The sequence below is a fragment of the Pogonomyrmex barbatus genome, unplaced genomic scaffold (assembly GCF_055798465.1).
Source record: "Pogonomyrmex barbatus isolate J1 unplaced genomic scaffold, ASM5579846v1 scaffold10, whole genome shotgun sequence".
Lineage (NCBI taxonomy): Eukaryota > Metazoa > Arthropoda > Insecta > Hymenoptera > Formicidae > Pogonomyrmex > Pogonomyrmex barbatus.
This window is the reverse complement of record NW_028297099.1, coordinates 5034222-5059234: the sequence shown is the minus strand read 5'-3', so window position 1 is coordinate 5059234 and position 25013 is coordinate 5034222. Positions and strand designations below refer to the sequence as shown.

The following is a 25013-nucleotide window of genomic DNA, read 5'->3' as shown; positions in this document are numbered from 1 at the left end:
GAATAGATAGCATAAGATTATCTTCCAAAGAAAGCAAAGTTAAGAACGTTTATATTGTTATTGTTACTCGATATCATGTAGTAAATTTCGTTATCATATAGCTTTTTGTGTCTTTTTTCACGCAATCAGGCTGCTGTTAGCGCGTGAGCATTATGGACGTATAATCGTAGAAAACCATCGAGCTTGAGAGGTTCTGTCAAGTGTTCGGCAAATACGTCGACGTGTTTGCCATCATCTTAGGGGAAAATTTGATTACTCGTCTCTCGTGTCGGCTGACGAACTGGATTGACGTAAATCTCCTCTATACCTTGTCTTTTATTCGCAGCAAAACAACTTATGAAAAATTCACGATCTTATGACAGCCTTATCGATTAATGAAATATACTCCATTTGCTGTTGGAATTATTTTTGCAAATTAAACAATTTTATTTTGAGTTTTATTTTTATAGAATAATCAGTTATTAAATATACGAAGAAATTTTTGAGGATTTAAGCGAGAATATAAATTTTGTAGCATCATACGTTATAATTATTTATAACGCGACTCGAATAGTTGAATTGTCGAATCGAAGCGGTTATATTAAATATCAGAGTTAAAAGTTGTTTATTATCATTTTCTAAATGTGAATTGTTACGCTCGTCCTATTTCTATTATCTAGAATGTCAGATTGGTTTGTTCGTTTCAAAATAGCCGTACAGAGTTTGCATTGCATTGCGTAACGTTACATAAAGTTTATATCATGGAAACGTAGCGTGTACGTCACTAATGTTAAGAGTGTAGTTACAGTCAGTAGTAGATTCGTCGTAAAGCGTCAACTTTAGCTTTAGATATTGCGCCGAAATAGTGCAGTGACGCACTAGTAGCTTTGAAGATATATACAACAGAAGATATATATATATATATATGCAACATGTAGGTACGTACATACTCGCCGATGGAGCAGTAAATATTCTTTCTCATGCATTATGTAAACGCAGAGTATCTTGTTTCCTGCGTTACCGCGTGCCCACGAGACCTGATTCTTTATGACTGCTCTTTCTTTTGTTTATATAGCGGGCTCGGTGCATCGACGACGCGTGTTGCACGTGCGCAAACCATCGTTAGTGTACCTGTAGAGCTTTCACGGAATGTAACAGTTTCACTTGTTCAAGATAGCAAATCGTGCGGTATCGATATGATCTTGATTGCAAAAGATATATTCCAAATTGCAAATTTTTGTGAAGTTTTATTTGACGGAGATAACGTAAATAAAGTTTGCTTTTAATTAATGTTAATAAGCAATAAGTGGGAAAAGAAAAAGATTGTTGCAAAACGAAAAATATTATTGCATTGTCATTTGTAATAACGAGCAATCTCAACGGAAGTTAAATAATCCATTTTTCCAAGTTCTTAATCGAAATGAGAGTACGATTATGTATTGATATTGTCGGATCCGTTTATGAGCAAGTGTGTAGACAGCAAATACATGTGCATTGAAACAATATAAATCAGGGCATAAAAAAATCGATGAAATGAGATTATGTTCCTTGGCGAAATTCCAACTTACCGCGTTCACAGCGACAATCTCAAAAATGGAAATTCAGGAAGGAAGTTTGAATTAGTTTCTCCTTACACAACAATGCGCTGTCTCTTTATCAATAAATAATAAGCGGAGCAAATATTCCCAAGTGGAAAGTTCCTAATTTCGAATAAGGCACATTTCTTACGCTCTTATTCGTTTCCTCGTGCTTCGGTTTACTTCTATTACGATTCTCACCGCTCCTTTCGTTCGCGACACCAAATGCAACTCCTCGCTATTTGGTATTCGAATTGCCACCTCCGGCATCAGTCAAGATTTCTTGCACGTATATCGCCAGGTATTCACCTCGCTGATATTCAGCGCCAAATATCGCTCGTGCTTTTTATGCAAAACGCCAAGTTTTATCGAACCACGGGAAGCAAGGTTGGCTAACACATAGGGACAAGTCCGTCCACGTATGTCGCCTCCAGAAATGTGTAAACAGAAAATATTATTCGTACTTGTCGTTATTCGTTTAGTGTTTGACATATTTTTCTGGGCATTGCGCATATATTTGTATTCTAAATATTGTATTCTAAATATGATCAAATTTATTATCGATAGCAATTTTTTTCATCATTGTGTCCAACAATATATATTTAACAATGATATTCAACTTTTGCATAATTTATTATTATTGTCAGCATCCTATAAATCTCGTATGATTTTTTAATCTGCGCAGACTGCAATACGTGTAGTATTGCTATCTAAACATGAGATTTGTGTAATTTATTATTATTGTCAACATATATCTTAGGTCGTGCATGGTTTTTTTATCTGCACATATTGCAACGCATGTAGTATTGCCATGTAAACATGAGATACTCAAATCTTCGAGCAATAACGCCAATGCAAACTTGGATATGCATATAATACATCGCATGTGACGCCGAGCACGAAATCCTCGCATCAACGTATATATAACTTTCGTTGTGATCTGTCACGTTAGTGTACGGTATATCATCGTTGCAAAGATAACGCAAGTATATACAGGTTAAAAACATAACTAACGCTAAAGTACAGATATACGAAGTGTCAAAATTATCTATAAATTATTTGATTAGCTTACAATTTTACATAATATTATTAAAAATATGGAAAAGATATTAATTTAATTAAATTAAATTAAATTCAAATTCAATTTCAAAGCTTGCAATTTTACAACACAATATTATTAAAATGGAAAAGATATTAATTAAATTAAATTAAATTCAATCGTAAGTAGAATTACTAATTATAAATACTGAAATATTATTAAACTGAATTAGAAATATAAGAATTTTGTTTTTCAATCTAGTTTTTCAATTTTATATCAAAAGTTTCCCACTCTTATTCTCATTAGAGTACATTTATAATTATCAAAATATTACAAATTAAGAAATTTTATATATATTAAGATACTTTTGCAACCATATTTTTATTTGCAAAAGAAATATATCAAGTTTACTAGAAATATGCAAGAATGATAATCTTGTAATACCTTATATAAAGTAGAATCGAACATACAAATTATACAATTTTTTAAACGGTGCTTTTGTAAAAATTTGCTTGGTATTAAAAAAGACAAGGCTTTATATTAATCTAGATAAACGATACATTGTCCTATATCAAAGTATATTATCAACGTATTACTAAAATTCTGTACTCACTAAAAATAAAGAAAGCCATCGTACATCTTCCTTAACAGTTACGATCTTTTTTTCCTGTTTGAGCGTATTAAGTTATAAATTATCTATGCAGCGCTTGGTTTCCTAGTTGCATCAACGAGAAATATTCTTGTGAGATATACATAAGAGGATGTGAAACATGGAAGCGCACTTAACGGGTAGCGATTATATTCATATACCTCCTTTATGCAGATGCCTATAATATATTCAATGTGTGCGATATTTCTATTTAATATGATGTAAGCATTGATAGTTGAAAATGATGATCAATATTGTGATAAAAATTTTACTGTAATAGCTATACTGAAAATAAATCAGTAAACAACAATCGATTCAAGTAGTTCATTTTTTAAGATGTAACATAATTATTCAATTACAATATAAATTGTACTTGTTAGTTATTTGTTATGCACAAAACTTTATTACATGTTATTGAAAAAAATTTTATTTCTACTGTATAATCATCCGAATGCCTATTAAAAGAATGTTTGTCGCGCCGAATTTCAGAAAGTAGGTATTTGAAAAATTCATCGGCAAGCGAATGTATAAAGCTAGATATCAGTGACTTTAATAATACTATACTCCATGAAAATCCATGATCGGTTTATGTAAAAGCTTCTCAGTGCTGACAATACTAACTTACTAAATGAGACATGCAGGCTTTATCTTATTATCACAAGGGTCGGTATTCGTACCACGAATATCACTACCATACATTGATGCATTTCGAAATGCAAATTTCGTTCTGTACAATGTAATCCGATTGCGCAAGACATGTAACAGCATGAATTTGCCTCGCAGTTGAAACTTAGAAATGATCAAATCTTTATTATATAAAAATAATATTAAACGTAACATATTACCGTTTCCAAAAATTGAAAAATTTAAAAATTCCTTAGATTATCATTACAATGTTACTATTTTTAATTTAGAGATAAAGTAAAAAGGTGATATTTATTATGATGATAAATTGTAAATAGTACAGTAGTAGATGTGTGCAATCAATCCTTTTTCATTTTGCAATTAAAATCATTAACGTAATAGTCATATAGTTTTTATTTAATTTATTCCTGTTATTAAGAAAATATTGCTGTGCTTGTTGTTTCGACCGTCAAATATTACTCGATGACACTATTGAAGAGGAAATAAAGGTGAAGAAGGATTCAGCAAAAGGGGATAGTTTTAATTTGTGGATAGGAACAGTGGCAACTGCCGTCTTATTGGCAACTTATATTGGGTTTCTCTATTGCTATGATCAAGGCCAGACTCCACTGTAGCCACAGTTCTGGACAAGAACGATCGATTATTTCCTTTGTCCCGCACGAAGGATCCTCTGAGATCCTTATTCCGTCGGGACTTGCTTCCTTGTTGCTCGCAACAACGTGGAAAAATAAAGCATTGGCATTTCTCCTGATACAATCTCTCATACTTTGAAAAGGGAGAAAAGTTTCCCACTCTTATTCCCATTAGAGTGCACTTACTTGTGTTTCGTTTTTTACAGAAAGCCCGTATCTCTAGAAAAGTTAGATGTCTGGATTAGTTCTTCGTATATGACATTTTAATTAATTTCAAATCTAAATTTACTGTTAATATAATTATTAATATATAGTATTGTAACTATAATGGGAGTTAATTAGCTGACATAATAGAATTGAAATGCGAAAAGAGTTGTTATTATTTATGAGAGACATTGAGATCTTAATTATTTATTTGTGCTTTGTTATAAAGCTTCGTTATAAATAAAACAATTAATAATTTATTAATTGTAGCATAATAATGTAATTTAAATTTCAACATTTTCATTTCTACATATTTTTATTCTATTTTTTACATACCTGCCAGTAAAAGGAAGATGTGCGCGCATCAGCGCTGTGTGTTTATCGCATTATAAGAATAAGTAAACCATATTTACATGGAAAATTTTGTCGTAATTCCGCCATCTCTGCGAGCGCTTTTATACAATTCAACACGCTTGAAAATATTTCGGAAATTTATGCTTCATAATAAGCTGACGAATTTGCGATTATAGCGTTAGAGAAATTGGTCCATTCGGTTTATTATCCGAAAAACCCTTTATTGACAAAACCGCGATCGCGATCGCTCTCGTGTCCATAGTACTAGAAAGCCTCTTAGTTACCACAGCGATTCGTTTTCATGCGGCGCTCATGTAAACCCGGTCCTACTAAAACTCGATAATACCGCAACAAGCCTTTCAACCCGATTCTCCGACGTGCCGCTTCAAAGAGCGCACTCGATTCACTTTTTCGTTCGCCATCGATCGAACGCCCTGTGTGGTCGTCTCCCGAGAGATCGTTCCATCGAGATTGTGGACGATTCGGAGAGGTGCCTTCGATCGTACCGGGAACAATGCTTAAGTGGCTGTTATCGCGTTTGAGCACAAGCCACAGGGCGTTCCTGACCCATTTTGGGGAAGGTCCTGCGGGATGCAATAATGTCGTCTCTCCTTCGCGAGAGCACGTATCTCGGATCCTGCCGGCGAACGGCGCAGTGTAATGAGAATTACATTGTGCATTATCGTAAACGTAGCCGCTTCTCGAATGTCCCCGAGGTAATTATCCGGCAGTTGGAGAGGGCAGTTGGACAAGTAGTCTGTGTTCTTCGGCACGGGCGCGCTCGATTATCGGAAGTATCTTATACGCGTACAATTTTGGCCGTTATCGGCGAGATCGAACTGTACGTATCTTCTCAAAAACGTGAACGTAAAATGTGTACATTTATTCGCGGTACTTATCGCCGCAATTGCACCGGATGCAAATCACGCAGCATAGTAAACTTATTCGCGTGTTGACGCGACATCTTATAATATGCGGAAGAAACGTGAAATTGAATTGCGTCTATGCAGAAAAAACAGTAGGCTTGGCCAAGAGTTGTCCAAAAATGAGGGTTATTTTTAACACACTGATTGTCACGCGATACTCACCATGAGGGTTGGAGATGCCTACGTTGTAACGCTCCCACGGGAAATCTATTTCATTTCGTGCACGAATTATATTGCAAAATAAGCAAGTCTTATCGTTTCGCGTTTCATTGCAAACGATGCTCTTTTCCATTATAAACGCGAATTGCCTTCGGATTAAATCAAATCATACGTCAAATGAAAAATTATAGAATATCGCTCAATTTGTTGTAAATAAATTAAAAGACTTGCACTTTTTAACGTGCGAATAATAAGTGCAAATGCCCGATACAATTGGCTAAAGCAGCGATTAAATAAAATATAAATTAATCTACGAGTGTCGCACGTTATGTATTCATTGTTTTCTCCGGGACGCAAACTTCACCGCTTTTCTTTCTCACGAACTTTCTCTCACTTTCAACGGGAGAAGAACGAGGTTTCACGTTGGTGGTTACGGGACGAAGTACGAAACGAGTTCGAAGCTCGTTAACATGAGAAAGCACGCGGGATCGGCAAAAATGTCGTTTCTTCCGACCAAGAGAACAACGGGAAAATTACGTCCAGCCATTTAACTGCGACGTTTGCTTTCAACGGCTCGCCGCCGCGCCGCCGACAACAAAAGGCGAGCGGAATAAGCAGGCCTTTTATTCTTCCCGTGGATTTATGAATATTTGCGGAATAAAAGTATACCCGAGAGCGATATATATCGCTTTGTAAAATGACCGCCGACGTCGCGTCGCTGTTCGCGCCGCATGCCATGCATCGAAGCGTACGAAGCAACGATAGTCGAAGTCTACCACTATGGCCCGCAGACTATACACCGTCCTAGAAATTGGATGCAGGGATATAAATTCAGTCCACCGCCGTGCTATTCTTCCCCTTTACATCGAAACATCTCTGAAATTGGTTCGATGCACATAGAGTGTAACTAACGTTTCTTGCTGTCTCCGCGCGGCGCGCATTAGTTTTCTTTTGCATCTGCCGGAAATTCGACTGAACTAGATTAATGATAAATCGGGAAATATCGGAAAAAAAACAATGTTTTATTTGTTTTATTGGTGTCTGCTAAGTTCAAGAAAATTACCATGTTAATACGTTAAGTTTTTTATAACTCAGTAATTAATAAATTAAGTAATTCTTGTTAAGTGGAATATATTATTCGAATTTTTATTAAAAAATTGATTTACTTGTATGTAATAATTGAAATTTGTATAAATTAATTGCATCTTTAAACTTATTATTATTGTATTTATTTTGTAGTTTTACTGAAACCTTGGGAAATTTATGAGAAGAATAATATTTTTTGACGAAAAGTTTTTTTTGACGAAAGATTGTAACGGATATACTGAATAATTTGGGCTTGTGAAAATGTCATTTTGTTAATGATACTATATAAATGTAATTATGAATTTCGGAAAGTTCGCGTGACTCGCATCCATGACGTTCGCGATGTTTGAAATTCGGTCGACATTACCGCCGGCTACTCTTCGCGAACTTTCAAATAACATTCCTAAACGTGAGTGCATAATAGTGGTGTAAATGCTCTTGCATACGATGTTACTATAGCGAAACTGAAATTCCGATCGAGCGGCAGTTCGCTGTAATCGACTTTGGAAATTTTATCGATATCTATCATCCAGAGACGCAATATATATATGTGAAACATTAAATTTTAATGATTTTGAAGCCATTTCAATAGTTTTATGGCGAAAATTACTTTAGTTCAGTTTAAGTTCAGTTTGCTGCGACATTAGTAAACATATTATGATATAATATCTCGATAATTTCTCTCGTTTTTTATGATATTATATGAGAAAACATCAAATTTCTCACGAATAAAAAATTCATTATTGTATACGAAATTCAATTATTTCCCCGATATTTTTATTACGTTAAACAATTTTTATCGTTCAATAATAACAATTTACTGCTATTCAATTTATATAATTCAAAGGTTTGCTCTGCGATCCTTCAGCATGATACATTATTGTGTACGTGCAGTATAAATACTTAAAATTTCCAGAGATAAACTTTCTGGAAGTAAGGAGAGTTGAAATAAAAATCAACGAAATAATACCGAGAATTTCACAAAATTAAATTTTATAAATATATTTTTTCGAAGCGTTATATTTGATATTGAAGTCAAATATTTTGCTCTGGCTTCTTTTGTTTTTTGTAACAATTCTATCGAAAAAATAGAATGTGCAGAAATTTCTCTTTGTGCAGTATAAAATCTTCCTATTTCATGTGCACAAGGATTATAAGACCGGATCATCCATGTTTTTAACTACGAAAAAAACAATGTTCTTTTTATTTTTAAAGTTTTCCAGTAATCTAACTAGAATGAAAATATTTATTTAATGTACATATACATATTATAAGGGAGATACAGTAAATAGAGACACAGTAAATTATAATTTTTCTGTAAAAATAATACTACATTTGTAATTAAATGAAAAATGTTGACTACGCATAACGCATGTTTCTTTCTAAAATATATCCGATTTTGTGATATATATAAGCTTTTATGTATAATCATCACATGTAGATATTTCCTTTTTTAAGAAAAGTTTTATTTTGCGCTTAATTATGTAATTCAATGTAAATTCACATTTATTATTGCGATACGTTTTTTATGAAGTGATCTTCGGGAAATGTTTTACAGTAGACATAATTCGGAAAAGACTAATTCCGCGAGGGACGAAAGCGGAGAAGCGTGTCATGGATAAAATTATCTACTCTAAGATACGAAATAATGCCATTCGCTCCGTGTAAGATGAACCACCATTTATTAGCAATGTCACATTCTTAAGCGCCTCGAGTAACTCGATGCCGGCACGTAGAAGTCTGGAAATGAACTCGCCGCGTATTCGCTGCTGTCATTTCAATCGTTTTGAAACTGAAAATATATTTCTCTCTCTTTCCCTCTATAGCACCTCTTTGTGAAATAGTAATATAAAAGTCGCTAGTTTATATGTCGCAATTGAATGGTTTAAGGTAAATAGCATACTGAGTCGTATAAAGAAAAGCTTTGTAAAAATTTCATTTTAATATTATTTCTTTTCTATTGTTATTATAATTATTATCGCAATAATTTAATTCCATTAAATATCATAATTTTAGTAATCTTTAAATAATTAAACGAAATTATGAAACAATTCTACATATTAAAGAGAATAATAATATATATTTATTACATGTTAAATAAAAAGTTAAGAAAATACTTAGAAATAGTGATAATATTGTATTTTATTAATAATTCAACTCTTTTTTTCTTTTATAAAATGTATTATAAAGATAGAGTATTTGTTATTCAAGATTTCAGTTATATTATGTAGAGTAGATTGAGAGAATATATTGAATTATATCTTGATATAATAAATTCAATTGATATCATAAATTACTAATATAAATCTGAAGAAATACGTTGCAATATGCAAATTCCGTTACTTCGCTAAGAAGCAATTAATATTTCGCTGCGTTGCACTAAACGTTTGCGCGATTGTGGTTTACCCTTGTATTTTGGTTTATTTATACAATATTTGTTAAGTGATTGAGTAGATTAATTATCGAGTGTGCGGTCGGCGGTGACCTCGTCGACGTAGTACAGACCGGTACCCAAATATGATCGCCGATGCTCTATACGCCGCTATCGGTTTACAAGGGACGCCGCAGCTTCCGGAACCAGCGTTGTTAAATCGAGAAAGCAATTTTACGAAAATCACGATTTGGTTGATTCGTGCGTCACGCGGACCACCATGTAATCCGTGATTATCCGGTGCGCTCGGCCTTCTCGCGTAATCCATGCAATTATACTAGATCTCTCGGCGAATACCGAAAATTCCTCGCGGCTGGGGAAATGAGAGAGCACACACAATGGAAAAGTTTAAGTGGCAAACCAACGGCTCGTTAGCCGGCGCGGAATGCGCAAACAGAAAGTACCGTGAAGGCTTTTATTGAAAACGCTGGTTACCGTAATTGGATGTAAGCATCATTCACCGTATAACTTTATCCATACCTGCTAAAAGTATTTAAATACAAACGGGAAATGTGCAAAACTCGCCGGCGTAACACGCGTGTAATACGAAGCGAGTACATAGCGACGAAAATAAAATTCCATTTGTCGGAATTAGACTGCAAACATTTAAATTTTCGGTGCAGGTATAGCGCTCGGCACATATCCGCGGGAGTCCCTTTTATAAAGCAGTCCTTTTTTAAACCAGGTTTTCTTCTAAACAGAAGTAATATTTTAGACTACGTGCGTGCGCATATTTCTCGTGAAAGCAAGTTCTCGAAAAAGATAATATTACGGGAAGTTAAAATTATATACAGAGAAAATAGTATTTTCTGCATATCTACTTTGGTACCGACTGCCACTGTGCCGCTACGTTTCTCGTTGTATCAACGCTGTGGAGAACGGGGATTCGAGAAATTCTGAAACTTCTCATTCTGGCGGAGTATTGATATTATCTGTATAATTGAAGCTCGGTTTGGAAAGATACAATTATTTCATTTCCTTCAGCATGGATCGAGTTCCGTAACACGCAGCTTCGTGTAATTCGGCTTTCTTGCGGCAACCACGCTCACGAAGTTCCGGCAACAAGTTACAACGTTCGACTTCTAGCTCGGTAACTTTAAGGGTGAAGAACTCGAGACGCGCAACGTGTCAGACACCATAGGCGCTCGCCTGATTCATGGTTGACTTCCCGCCGTGTAGGAGTTGCCCCTTGCTAATCTAAGAAGCTGATCATCATGCATGCAAGCATCGTGTAATTAACCGCGGCAGAGGTCTTCTGATGTTCGTACACGGAGAAAAACAGAGCAAATTGAGACTGCGGTCAGGCTAGCGATATAACGCATAATTTTAAGGATCAACAAAAATTTCATCAGATATCCTGAATTATTTGGATCTGCAATAATTAAAAGAAAATTCCAATTATACGGTTAATTGTGTTTAAGGTGATAAAATCACTGATCTAATTTAACGAAAAAATAAATAGAAGAAGCACGCAAGGGAGAAAAGGATGCTAATCGATATGTTGAATAGAAAAGGACAACGTGCTGTCGTGCCGTTCATGCAAGAAGAGACGGAAGAAACGATGGACGGGAGACGCACGTCAGAGGGTGCACGCCGCTCCCGTGTTATGGCGAAAGGGCGGAAAGGCGGAGGGATATAGAGTGGGCTCGCCCGGGCACGACATGGCCACCCCCTTTATCAAAGGCCTTGGCACTTTGCCACGTCGCAGCGCATAATGAAGCAGCACGTTGGGCTTCGGTTATACTGGCGCCAGGGTCCGTGTTTTGCCTCCCGGAGAATAGTTTATTGTGCCGCGCTGCGTTGCGGCCCACCGCTGTCTCCTTCCGCACTGGCAGTTCTGCTCGCCTTGTCATGTACGATATTCGCATTAGTATTAAGGCGTTTAATACTAGCGGACCTTCCTTTGACGCGGAGCGTGCACTGAGCGATCTCCGTAGTGCGATAACAGTTTGGCACCAGGTGTCAAATATATCGATTACGTTGAATGTATTCGTATTTAAAGTTTGATATGAAATTCAATATGGAATGATAAAATATTTCACAATATTTCCTTTTAACGACAGATTAGATAGATTTTTAATGAAAATCTCATAGATGATCGTCCATTTTAATAATATCTAAGGATTACATATTTTAATTGAATTTAAAATTAATTTCCTTTTTGAATAATAGATTTTGTTATTTATTTAAATCTCCAAGATTCAACATACTAAAATGTTTCTATCATGGATATATAATTCAAGACATTAATATTTCGATATTATCTTTTGTTTAACTTGATTTGTAAGCTTTTTATATTTGTGCAGTTTCATCAAATTCTGCGTTATCTAATTAATAATCAATTAATAAATATAAACAATCAATTTAAATGAAATCATCCCGCAAAAAGTAGCGGTATAATCATAGAGAATATCTCGCATACGAGATAATAACGTTCTATGAAACATAACTTCGTGATACACGATTTCCATTAGCTTAGATTGGTTGAAGTGACGTTTCCAACTATTGTTGGAACGTCAAAACTTCCTCGAACAAAGACGGACATTAATGTCCGTTTATCTGCTAATCGTCGGGACAGCAGTGAAGCGTCATGGTTTGTTAGGCCACAGTTATATCCGCTTTGTATTCGAGAGTGTGGTTATCGGAGGAACTGTAGACGGCATAACGAGAAGGTTATTATCCAGGCCGCTTAATTTATGTAAGTAATAAACTCATGACGCCATTATTGGCTCTGTGGTTATATAAGCATAGTGAATATATGCTAGGTATTCATAAGTAACGAATCTCGAAATTTCGGTAACTGTCATTTCGAACAAGCGACATCATATCAATTTGACGAAATTGCAAAAATATAAAAAGCTTACAAATCAAGTTAAACAAAAGGTAATATCGAAATATCGAAATATTGATGTCTTGAATTATATATCTATAATAGAAACATTTTAGGAATTATACAGGCAATAATTTTTAATTTTAAACACGGTCGAATAATTTGATATAGTAGAATTTTAGCGCAAGAAACATGTTTTATTGATTTTATTAATTATATTAGAACAGAGTTAAAATTTTCTCGCTAATTAAAATAATAACTTCTCAGAATATTGATTCAATACACATGACAAGAAAAACTGAGTGTTGCAATTTACTTACGTCAATTTCTTTATTTTCTTTGTAAAAAAGCTTAATACTTAAAACATAGTATAATAATAAAATATATTTAGAGAAATTGCCTAGAAAAAAATATTGCAGATATTTTGTATGCACATTTAAGATAGGCAAAAACAAGAGAACCATTAATGAATCTAAAATTTCCATTCGAGGCAAACACGAACGATTCGACTTGAGTAGTTTCCCTGTTAACATACCAGAGCATATTTTGACAACGCGAGCTGTTGGCGGACTTGCGAAGATGCCGTAGTCGTTTACCTTGGCGACTTGAATTATGCAAGTTAGTCTCGACTACCAACCCCACCCGCGGAACGTTCGTTCGTTGCGCCGTAATGTGAATTTAACCGGAACTTTGCAGACGATCTAATTAAAGAGTAAAGGACCAAAAGTACTGCTCGATACTTTTTTTTCAGTATTTAGATGGAGATTTACGTCACGAACGAATGGTGTTCGTTCATTCGAACGAAATATCCGACTTTCAACATTCTTGGGACTAACTGCTGTGATTAAGAAATATGTATATATAATTTCGTAGTGGTATAAATCATCGCATAAACAATAATTTAACATCGTTTAGACAAACGCTGATTAATCTGTAAGCACGATCGAAAGACTAGACTGAGAAATTACATAGCACGTATACAGACTTAAAAGCGATACATGCACCGGGATCTTTATGAGAGGAGTTGCAGCGATAAGACGGCTCCGAGTTTGCCTCGAATGTCGGATAATCGGCACATGAAGCTCGGTTTAATGCTATCTTTAAGATGTGATCGGTTATCCACGTAGAGCGGTAGTACTGTACTCTATTTTCAAAAGTTTTGATTCTTGTTATCAAAGCTTGGAGTACGTACATACTAGGATATATTTGCTCTTTCTGAAAGGATACCTATAAATCTAAGGAGAAAGCCCCAAATGGATGGGACAGTAAAAGGCAGCGTAAGTAATATGAGAGTAAACAATGGATCTGTATAACTCCAAATTGATATCATAATGGGAGTAAGAGTAGATAAATGAAATTTTGCGTTGGAACTTCTATGACAGATGGTCTCGCATTTCCCAGAGAAAATATCTTTTAAAATTGAATATCAGACTCCGGTTTCTCTTCGCTTTGCTACACTGTCTTACGACAGAAAACGCATTCGTCGTACGGAAGAATAAGAATTCGCAAAGCTTCTTCTTCTTCGATTGTGAAAATATAAATTAAAGAGCTATTAATTTACACGAAATAAAATGATTCATATAACTAAGGTATGGTTATATCGCAGAATTCTTTCGTTTGAAACGAAAATAGAAATTCATTTCGGTAAAAATCGCAAAAGCGAGAGAACTTCTATATTCTATATTCGGTCTGAGTGAAAATTGGAATTTATAAGCACAAACTACTTGGCATGCCACTTGGTTCGATTTTCTGCCACGAAAGAGAAACAATCCTAAAAAAAGAAGCAAACGAATGTGACATTATATCTATTCTTTCAAATTACTGTCACGCTTTACGAACGGTTTGTACAACACACCGAAATGCATACAGGATCCACTGATCCACTTTCTTCACGAAGTATCGTAAAGCCGCGCATCGTACGCTATATCGAGTACGCGCCTTATTCTGTATCGGAAACATCGGAATGGAAGAAAAGAAAGAAAGAGAAAAGAAACGTTATCTGGTCCCAGCAACAAAGTTTTCGTGTTTCCACAACGTATTTTTCTGTTTAGGTTATATAACCCGACCTCACCTCAGAGCCGAATGTTTTGCGGAGATTACCTGTCAGAATACGTATTTTCCACTGGCGAGTAAATTTCTCTTCGGGGTGAGTCACAAAAATGTTTCAATGTAACAGAATAGTCCACTTAGTCCTCTTTGAAATTGAGCATCTTAGTCTTCGTCTTATACATTTATCTGTATCCTTTTAATTTCACACAAAGCAAAATCTCTTGTATTATGAAAAATCTCGAATTATAATGTGAAAAAAGAGATGAACAAATTTTTCTTGAAAATTATTGTGTAACTATTATATTATTCAATATTTAATCATATTAACATAATTATAATCATATTTAATATATTCATATTTCTTATATTGCAATCTAACAAATTTTGCTAATATAAAATCTTCACATTAACAAATTATAGTATAAACAAAATATTATTTTTAAAATACTTGTTTTATTTATTGATAAGAAAAATCAATAGTTTATAATAAAAAATATTTTTCACATTAAATAAACATATTTTCTAATTTGTTACAATTTTGACGGTAATTTATTTATGTTGAAAAAGAAAAACGGATAAATTCAGATAGACAAAATGATATAATATGAACTGGTAATTATTATAATAAAGTGTATTGTTCAAATATTCTCGTAGTATAAAATAGAAAACAGAGATAGAAGAAAAGAGATAAAACACGTGCAAACTATAATGCTGTCTCGTTCTTGTCTAACATAGAATCGTAACTTGTTTCTAAGTTCTCTCGAAAGTGTCAGTCTCTTGCGACAAGGTAAACCATGAAGTGATAGAATTACGAGTTACGTTCTGGTACTCTATATATTCCTCTTTGACTGCAGTCGAGATATTGCTTCATCGGAAGTTCAGTTGATTGCATTTGTACGACATATTCCTCTTAATGCGTTATGCTTTGGTCTTATATAAGTTACCATTTAGTTTAATAATATCTTACGTACGTGGATTTTAAATCTCGATTGTGCATAAGATATAATTATTCAAAATCTTTCTTGTCTCTATATATTTTTACGTAAATTATATATTGGATTTTCATTAGATATATATGATCATGTATTGCATTTATTATTTGGGCTGCCATATATAATGTATATATACGTTTCTAATATCTGTTTATCAATTATGATGTTTGTATATGAATGATAATTTTATTTTTCTTTAATCTGCATTTATATTCATTGCTTATATACATAGATAACTGAAATGATATATGAAACTTTTAGCTACATTCATATAATTGTAAATAAAAAGCTGATAAATCTGTTACATGTGATTATCAAGATGTTATACACACATAATAATTGCATAAGTAGAATTTTGAATAATAAAGATGATCTATTAGTTAGTTGCAATTATAATTAAAATTATTTTCTTATTGCAAGATTTTTTAAATCTATAAAAATAAGAATATTTATATGTTTAACTTGTATCTAGAGTTTCTTGTTCACATCTTAAATGTAATCTTAAAAACTTGGTTACAGAATTATTCATCTCATTTCTGTGGTTATCGGGTCAGACCAAATATTACATTAAAACTTTCTTCTATAGTTAACAGCATATTTATTCAATCATACAATTTCTGAAAGTCTAGAACGTATCTAGTCTCACAAGTGATGGCAAACAACGAAGACTATCCAACTACAGACGCGAATCATATTTTCGATTTCACCGGTTTCGCGTATATGGAGAAGTCCAATATGCGGAAATGTAGTTATCTCTTCGTACAACAGAGCCGTTTATCGTTTAACAGAATTCAGCCAATTACGTTAAATGAGAAGTACGTAACAAGGTTTCGAGAGATCATATTTCTTTTTTTTTTTAATGTGATTATACTATTTCAATCGAATACGTTCACAGTTCACAGTTTTTTAAATTTAAATATATATATGTATATATATATATATATATATATATATAATAATTGAAACTAAACGAATAATGATATTTGAATAATGATATTGACGAATATTGATATTTTAGTAATAAATGTTTTTAACGATATGGATATGAAAGATTATTATTATTTATTATAAATATTTTATATAATAGCGATGTTTTATTTTATTATTATGTAGTTAAAATAAAAGTGTCTATAATATCATAATTATATCAAAATTTTATTCAAAAAATATTTAAAGCGAAATTATTTATATTGAATATAATTGTTGAATATAATTATTATTAATGGCACGTATAACTATATGATTACAGTTCGATAAGACATATGCATGGAAATATTCAATTTTCGCAATGATCACAAATTGCCAATAGTGAAGGTCGCAATTATTAAATACGCAATAGATGATAATAGTTTATGTAAATGTATTGTTATCATTCATGTATAAGTCTTAAAAATATTTTTTTACCGTTTTTAAATATTACAAAAAACTTATGTTTTCTATAAAAAAAATTTATATTTTCTATGTATTTTGAAAAAAAATGGTATAATTATATAATAAAGTTCGAAAACTATAAATTTAAATAATATTCATTTTTACATATTATTGCATCAATACAGTTTTTAACGTTTAAATTACCCAGATATTATTTAGATTCAAACATTTAACATATTAATATATAATGTTGTTTTATAATATAATTTTTTTTAAATAAAATTAATTAAAATTTTTTAAATTACTTAAATTTTATATATATTATATACATGTTAAAGCTTGTATATGTATATTATACAAAATAGAAAGAATGTAAAACATGCATTATAAATGTCATATATGTTTTACGTTTTATATTTATCCCCAATGATAGAAAATAATTATAAAATAATTGATTCAAAGAAATACATAAGAAAGTTTAATTAAATCATATTATAATTATTATATAATGTAATACATCATATCAAAATCATTACAGTGTATATGTAGCCATTTATATATATAACATTTATATTATTTATATTATAACATCTTACACACACACACACACACACACACACACACACACACACGCGCGCGCGCGCGCGCGCGCGTACCTGTATTCATATATATATATATATATATATATATATATATATATAAGATGTTATATACGAAATGCTGGAGAAAGAGCAATCTTTATGAAAGAAATTACTATTTATAGAAGAGTTGCGAATATAGCATAATAGACAGCGCACTGGTCTACTGGTATGTTAAAGTATTCGATTACTGGCCAGCCAAAATATTTATGTTCGTTTCCTTTTGGAAGACAGTGGCAATCCACTGAGAATAACGTCTTTACTAAAAATTTGCCGTTCAAAACCGGCGTTAGATTGAAGATGCCATACATATACCTGTAACAATCACCATGCGCACCACAGATAGACACGGACAATAGGAAGGGAGGATATAGGAAGGAGGAGGATATAGAGGGGTTAATGCTTATACGATTGATAATATTCAACTGTCATAGTTAGTGACACTCAGTCGTTTTCATAATGGCAAGATATTCATTTTTTAGAGTTACTTTTAGCTTTACTTTTGTCATCACGTATGGCTTTGCTAATGACACATTGTCTTTTCCCAAGGATTTTCTATTTGGCGTATCTACTGCTGCTTATCAAGTAGAAGGAGCTTGGAATATAAGTGGTACGTAAAGAGCTTTTGTTCAATGATTAATATCATTTAATTGTCTATGTATTAAGAAATAGATACATAAGCAAATATTATGATATATTACATACAAATGATTTTGTCTAAATTTTTTAATTAATTTAGTATGTGTATTTAAATTCGAAAAGGTAAAGGCATAAGTATTTGGGATCGATGGACACATGATCATCCAAATCTTATACGTGATGGCAGCAATGGTGATGTGGCTTGTGATACTTATCACAAATATAAAGAAGATGTACAGATATTAAAGAACATAGGTGTACGTTTAAATATATTTTATCAGAAACGATATATTAGACATTAAAATATAATATTTTAGGTTGCCTTTTATCGCTTTTCTCTCAGTTGGACACGTATTTTACCAACTGGTTATCCTAATAATATTAATCAAGAAGGACTCAATTATTACAAAAATCTTATTAATGAATTATTAGCGAATGATATTGAACCATATGTCACTTTATATCATTGGGATCATCCAGACATCTTTGAAACCATGGGTGGATGGACTAATGAAATGATGGTTGAATGGATATCCAATTATGCAAGAGTTGTTTTTAAAGAGCTTGGCCCCAAAATTAAATACTTTATAACTCTCAATGAACCCGGAATCTTTTGCGATCACGGATACACGACAGGCATAAAAGCACCAGGTATATTTTATTTATATCAATTTAATATCCAAAAATACACGTCTATCGAAATTTGCTAGATACTTTTTAAAATAAAATGTTCTTATAGGAAAGAAATTGGGCCGTATTGGTCAATATCTTTGTGTGCATAACATGCTGAAGGCACATGCCAGGATTTATCATATTTATAATAAAGAATTTCGGAATCAGCAAAAAGGCCAAATCGGTATAGTTTCATACGGCGAAGGCCTATTCCCGAAAAATGCTTCTGATATCGCAGCAGTAGATATAGCTTTCCAATTTATTTGCGGATGGATATACCATCCTATTTTTTCACAGACTGGTGATTACCCAGCAATTATGAAAACTCGTATAGCTGAGAGCAGTAAATTAGACGGTTTTCCAAAATCAATTTTGCCAGTATTTTCACCAGAATGGGTGCAGTATATTAAGTAAGAAATTTACAGCATAAATAATATAAATATTGTATATAAATATTATAATTAATGACAAATTAATATCATTTCTCGACTTGTATTATCTTTTTCATTTTTAAGAGGTACATCAGACTTCTTCGGAATAAATATTTATACTTCAAAAATAGTAGAAACGGTGCCACGAATTAACGGACAGCCATGGTATGAATATTCCGGCATAAAAAAAAGTGTAGATCCATCGTGGCCAAAAACCGCGCTACCTAACTTCAGGGTTAGTTAACATAGAAGATGCATATTAATTGCGTGTATGAAATTAGCGGATATCAATTTTCGCGGGTTCGAAACTTTTGTTTGTATAGGGTTTGCTAGAAATTTATTAATTTGACCCTAATAACACATCAGGCACAATTAAGTCGTACAGATGGTTTAACTTATTATTATGAATAATTCATTCTGTGAATTATTCATAACCTGTATTCAATGCCATAAATTGGAAATCAGAATCGAGTGTATTTCAGACAAATATGCAATTCTGATAATTTAGTTGAATCGAACATAACTGATGAAATTATGATCCATTACAGAAAAATTAATAATTAACTGTTAAATAAACTTGCTAAATATAATTTGTTACATGTTACAAAGTAACGAATTTTTTGTCACTTTTACGTTAGGTTAATTATATCGATATTATCTTTCTTAAATATAATAAAATTAATAAAATAAAATAATTTTTTAATTAAGTATATCGATGCGAATAAAATATTATTTATGTCTGTATATAACAAGTCATATTTCAAATATTAAATATTTCAGGTTGTTCCTGCTGGATTTCGACAACTTCTTAATAAAATTACAACTGAATATAATCGTCCACCTATCTTCATTTTCGAGAATGGTTTCTCCGACTCATGTTGTACTTATGATTATGCAAGAATATCTTTCTTAAATTCTTATATGAAGGAAATGTTAGCTGCCATTAAGAAAGATAATTGTAATGTGAAAGCATATACTGTTTGGAATCTCTTTGACGATTTTGAATGGGAGTATGGTTATACGTAAGTTATTACATTTGATATATTTTTATAAATACTTTTTAAATAAATATATATTTATACAAAATTTTACTTTTAACAGAATACGATTTGGATTAGTAAGTGTCGATCATAACGATCCTAATCGAACAAGAACTCCGAAATTGTCAATGGATTGGTATAAACAAGTTATTAAGTCTCTTGAGAATTCTTGAAAACTTGAGAATTCTTAGATAGATAAATATATAAGATAAATATATTTTAAGTTAGACCTACAAGTTAGATAAAAGACATAAAATTATTTAGTTGAACATTCCGTTATTTGTCTGAGTCTCTGTTATTTCTAAATTAATTGTTTATATATTATGTTACATATATATTTGTTCATCTATGAAAAAAAGGAAACACTAAAATATTATAAATAAATTGTCTAATTGTCATTATACATAATCTAATCTATAATCTATCTATCTATCTATATTATTTCTATTTCTATGTGCAATATAATCTATATCTTAGATATAGATTATGCAGAATGGATTATATTGCACGTAATAGAAATAATTGAGCATAATCATAAGAATGATAGAAATGTCATAAGTAATATTTTTTTTTATAATATATGTGTTAAGTTTATTCTGATCTACGATCGGTCGAATTGTAAAAAGCATCGGAACAACCATAGCAATCGCGATTCGAGAAATAAACGAAGTACAGGTTTTCAAAAAGGAGTAATCGCATGCTATTACTCTCGGGAAATATCTTTCACCATGTTCAAAGCGAAAACCTTGTCAAAGTAACGAGTGCGCTTTCAGCAGAACGAAGTAACTCATTATGGCATATAGTTTATTATTTTTATATTTTTTATTTTCGCACGTACCTTCTCAATCTAGTAAATTTCAGAACGAATTCCGAACGATTCTTACAATAAATATAAATTTGAAAGGAAATGAGCAATTAAAATAAATTTACCAATCTAAACAAATATTAAATTTATTAATTGTAAAATATTCATTTCAAGTTTTTTATAATTACAGTCTTATACAATTTGTTTGATAAGCCCAATATTGTTGATTTCAATATCTATTTTTTAATAAATGTTTTATATATGTTTGTCAAATTTGTCTGAAAAATTCCGATTTATTGTGAAGATATCATTGATTTTATTACTTTAGAATTTCATATTTTAGAAATGATTTTTGTAACTTATAATGTGAAGCTATAATCAGAAAATGATAGATAACATGAGGAACGCGTTATAATTCAAGAAAGACTAACGGTCCATCTTCGTTTAATCCATTGCCAGGTTTACTCTTTTGCGCTGGGTAGATTGTATTGCCAGTGAGTGAGATAAGGCGTTAAACAAAAAGGCGTGTAGGTCGAGGGGATGGCGAGGGGATGACGCTGCGAATGCTTTCTGGTGCCTATCTCGTTTATACAGCTTTCTATGCACACCGACCCGGCTAATAAAAAAAAAAGAAGGAGGGACGGAAATAACAGATCGCGCTTCGGCAAGCAGAATCTCGTGTAATTACCCAGGAGCGCCGTTGTACGTTGCACTCGTATCACGTTCGTCGATGCTCCGTGGAGAATGTACTCAAAGCCCGTTAACGAAAGGCAAGCGCGACGCGCTAAGAATGGATCTTCAAGATCGATGGCACCGATTTACTCGATATACACATAATTAAGAAAAATGTCTAATTAATGGATCTAAATTTTGCTTTACTGAGATATTTAACTACGCTTATCTTGGCGCATAAATGGTGAATGTCAAATACGGATAATGTCGGTGCCAATACCGAGTGCACGTTATACCGATTATAATCGACCATTCGTCAGCATTCCTAAACATCTTTAGTCGTTCCGAATATCGGCTCCGCGGGTGTTAATTGTACCCATGCGCTATGTATATTCCGCATCATCCCCATGCACACAATAATTTACGCATAATTGGTACAATTTAGATAACTCGTGGCGGTATCAAATTATACCGTGTAAACACACGCGAGATCGTCTGCGCGTGCATAATCCGTAACTCGATAATTATGTATTCGTACATATTAAACGGGCCGCGCGAGCCGACTCGACAGTTTCGACGAAGTACTAAGAGGTGTCTAGACGGGAATATGCGCCAACAACTCGCGCTGCTTGAAGATCGTTTACATTCTAATGTAAATATTGTATATGCACAATATATGCATGTGGACCGAAAATCCGTGCCTTGGAATCCCATGGGTAAGATTAGCTGTGCACCGTACGGAGAGCCGAACAAATTTGCGGTGGCGGGATGAGACGAAGGCGCCGTTTTCGCGATTAATTTTATTGCCTGAGTTAGAATGGGCGATCAAATGATGATTCCTCGAACAGATCTCAACAAAGAAGAGGATGGCAACGGTGAAAAGCTTAGGGGATACTTTTTCGTATGAATTGATTCGCACAGTCATTTCGACTTAGTAAACCCAGGGACTTTTCAGCTCAATACACTGTGCAGACATTCGCGTCTACACATCTACACATCACATATATGTAAATATTACATATATTTACACAGGATTCGAGATCAATCATTTCGGGAGATGAATAGGAATCCAAAAATAAGAAAGTTGATCTAAACATGGATCCGAAAAGATATTGTTATCGAGTTATCGAGTATTTTTAAGTTGAAATTTGAAATTGCTTTCGAATTTTTTTGTCAAAATTGAAAGAACAAATATTCATAAGTGATTATAAGTGATTATAAGTTTAATAACACAATTAAAGTCAAATAAAAGTTGCGGACTGCTTTAGTATTACTCAGAATGTATAACTGTAGTAGTTCTGATCTCTGTCAAGAGATGCTAAGCGAGCTGTATCTCCACGTATATTCTGTGTAATGCTAAAGCAGTCTGCAACTTTTATTTAATTTTAATTATATTATAAAACTCATAAAGACCATCTCTTCTTTCAATTTTGACAAAAAAATTCGAAAGCAAAGCAATTTGATATTTTAACATAAAAAGCTGATAATAGCTGATATTTCAGATCTGCCTTTTCTTCCAAAAAATATATGGATTTTACAAAATTGCATATATGAAATTTTTCTGTTATGTTTTCCATAACGTTTGAAAATCTTTTTATAAAAACATAAGTTAAAAATATAAATTGTCTTAGTCATACCTTCTAAATTTAAATTTTACGAGATATATATATATATATATATATATATATATATAAACACAATTGTTAAAAAATGCTTAAGAATCATATAAAAAAAATAACAAGAATACTGCGCGTTGAGAGAAAACAAACAGAAAGATTTTCTTTCTTTCGAAAAGAAAATAATGGCTATCTCGCGAGTAACCGACGTGCTTCCGCTATCGTGAAAATAAACCGATTTTAACCGTAATGCGTTTAATCATCAAAGAATACTTGTCACAAATCATCTCTGTATACGGTACTTATCATCTATTCCGGTTTATCCTGTGTTCCGCGATATTCCAACTTCCAGCACTTTGATGAGAAATGCGGAAGTATCGCGGAAACGTCGAGAAAAGTGACGAGAATAAGAAACTCCGATTCGCTCTCTTTCACTCTCTCTCACTCAGAAATTTTCCGTGAATCCCGAACAATCCAGTAGAGTCGGTATGCTAGGACGGACTCTCGACAGCAGTCGCTTTTGTGCCCCAGGGGATAGTGGGAACGTCGAGGAAGAGGCCGGCAAGGCGCCGTGAGAGGCGAATCCGTACAACGATGTCGACGTAATTGTGTAACTTCGTGGCTGCGACGTACGAAACAATAACCGCTGGCAAATCGCATCAAACAATACCACGGCAGATTGCATCTTCCAGGGTGCGACGCGCGTCTCTTCTTTTTTCGCGTTGATCTCTTTTGTCCTTGGTCCTTACGTCGACTTTGCCGTGTCCTCTTAACAAATAACTGTACGCCTCTATCGTTCCGCGAAATCGTGATTTTCAAAGGTTACCGCCTTTGGTGAATCGCGGCAGAAAGGAGCACGGAGAAGGTGGCGGATAAAACGCGTTATCGGGTACAGAAACGATTACGCTTCCGCGCGAGTTTCGCGTAGGAAAGAGAGCGAGGAAGCGCAAAAGGGCGCTCGAGAAGAAAACGTCCTTTTCTATCGCTTTTTGATAACCTCCCAGGATGCCGTCCTTCTAATAAAAAGAAGTCTTTCCGTTAATGGAACGAGAAAAGGAAGAGGAATATAAAGCTGGTAAAAAAGTTTCGTATACATTTTTGCTATAGTCTATAACATTACTATATTTCACAAATATAATAAAATAATTGATATTAATTTATTATTGGAAATTAATTTATTATTGGATTTAATTTATTATTGGAAAAATTATAACAAATATTTTAATTATTATTATGTTTAAAGAAATGTTATATTTTCTTATTACTTAACATTAAATAAAAAAATGAAGCTAAAGTTTTTAATAATTAACGTGTTTTCATAAAACGATATGTCAACTTTACACATAAAACAAGAAAATATAATTTAAGTTTAAACATATTTGTTTAATAGAATTTTTAACTTCATTTCAAAGAGAGAGAGAGAGAGAGAGAGAGAGAGAGAGAGAGAGAGAGAGAGAGAGAAATACATTTTCATTGTTTTTATAATAACTGTCCTATGCATTATTACACAAAAATCAGACATGCTAGGATTTTCTAGTATGACAAAGTAGCAGACATGAATTACATTTCAACGACCA

General features: G+C 33.0%; 1 protein-coding gene across 4 annotated transcripts in view; it reads left to right on the top strand.

The window, feature by feature from the left end:
* Nucleotides 1-20751, top strand: part of LOC105432592 (myrosinase 1) — a 56665-nt gene extending 35914 nt beyond the window's left edge. For 2 of the 4 annotated variants that reach the window (XM_089085565.1, XM_089085566.1), the window contains 7 exons: nt 18111-18171; nt 18324-18457; nt 18518-18851; nt 18940-19282; nt 19388-19538; nt 20084-20325; nt 20405-20751. In XM_089085565.1, the coding sequence (XP_088941691.1) occupies nt 18111-18171; nt 18324-18457; nt 18518-18851; nt 18940-19282; nt 19388-19538; nt 20084-20325; nt 20405-20516 (1377 nt within the window). In that variant the 3' untranslated portion in view covers nt 20517-20751. Of the gene's footprint in view, nt 1-17746; nt 18172-18323; nt 18458-18517; nt 18852-18939; nt 19283-19387; nt 19539-20083; nt 20326-20404 lie in introns of those variants that run through there. The other 2 variants (XM_089085567.1, XM_011647467.2) reach the window with 2 other exon arrangements.
* Nucleotides 20752-25013: the final 4262 nt, after the last annotated feature.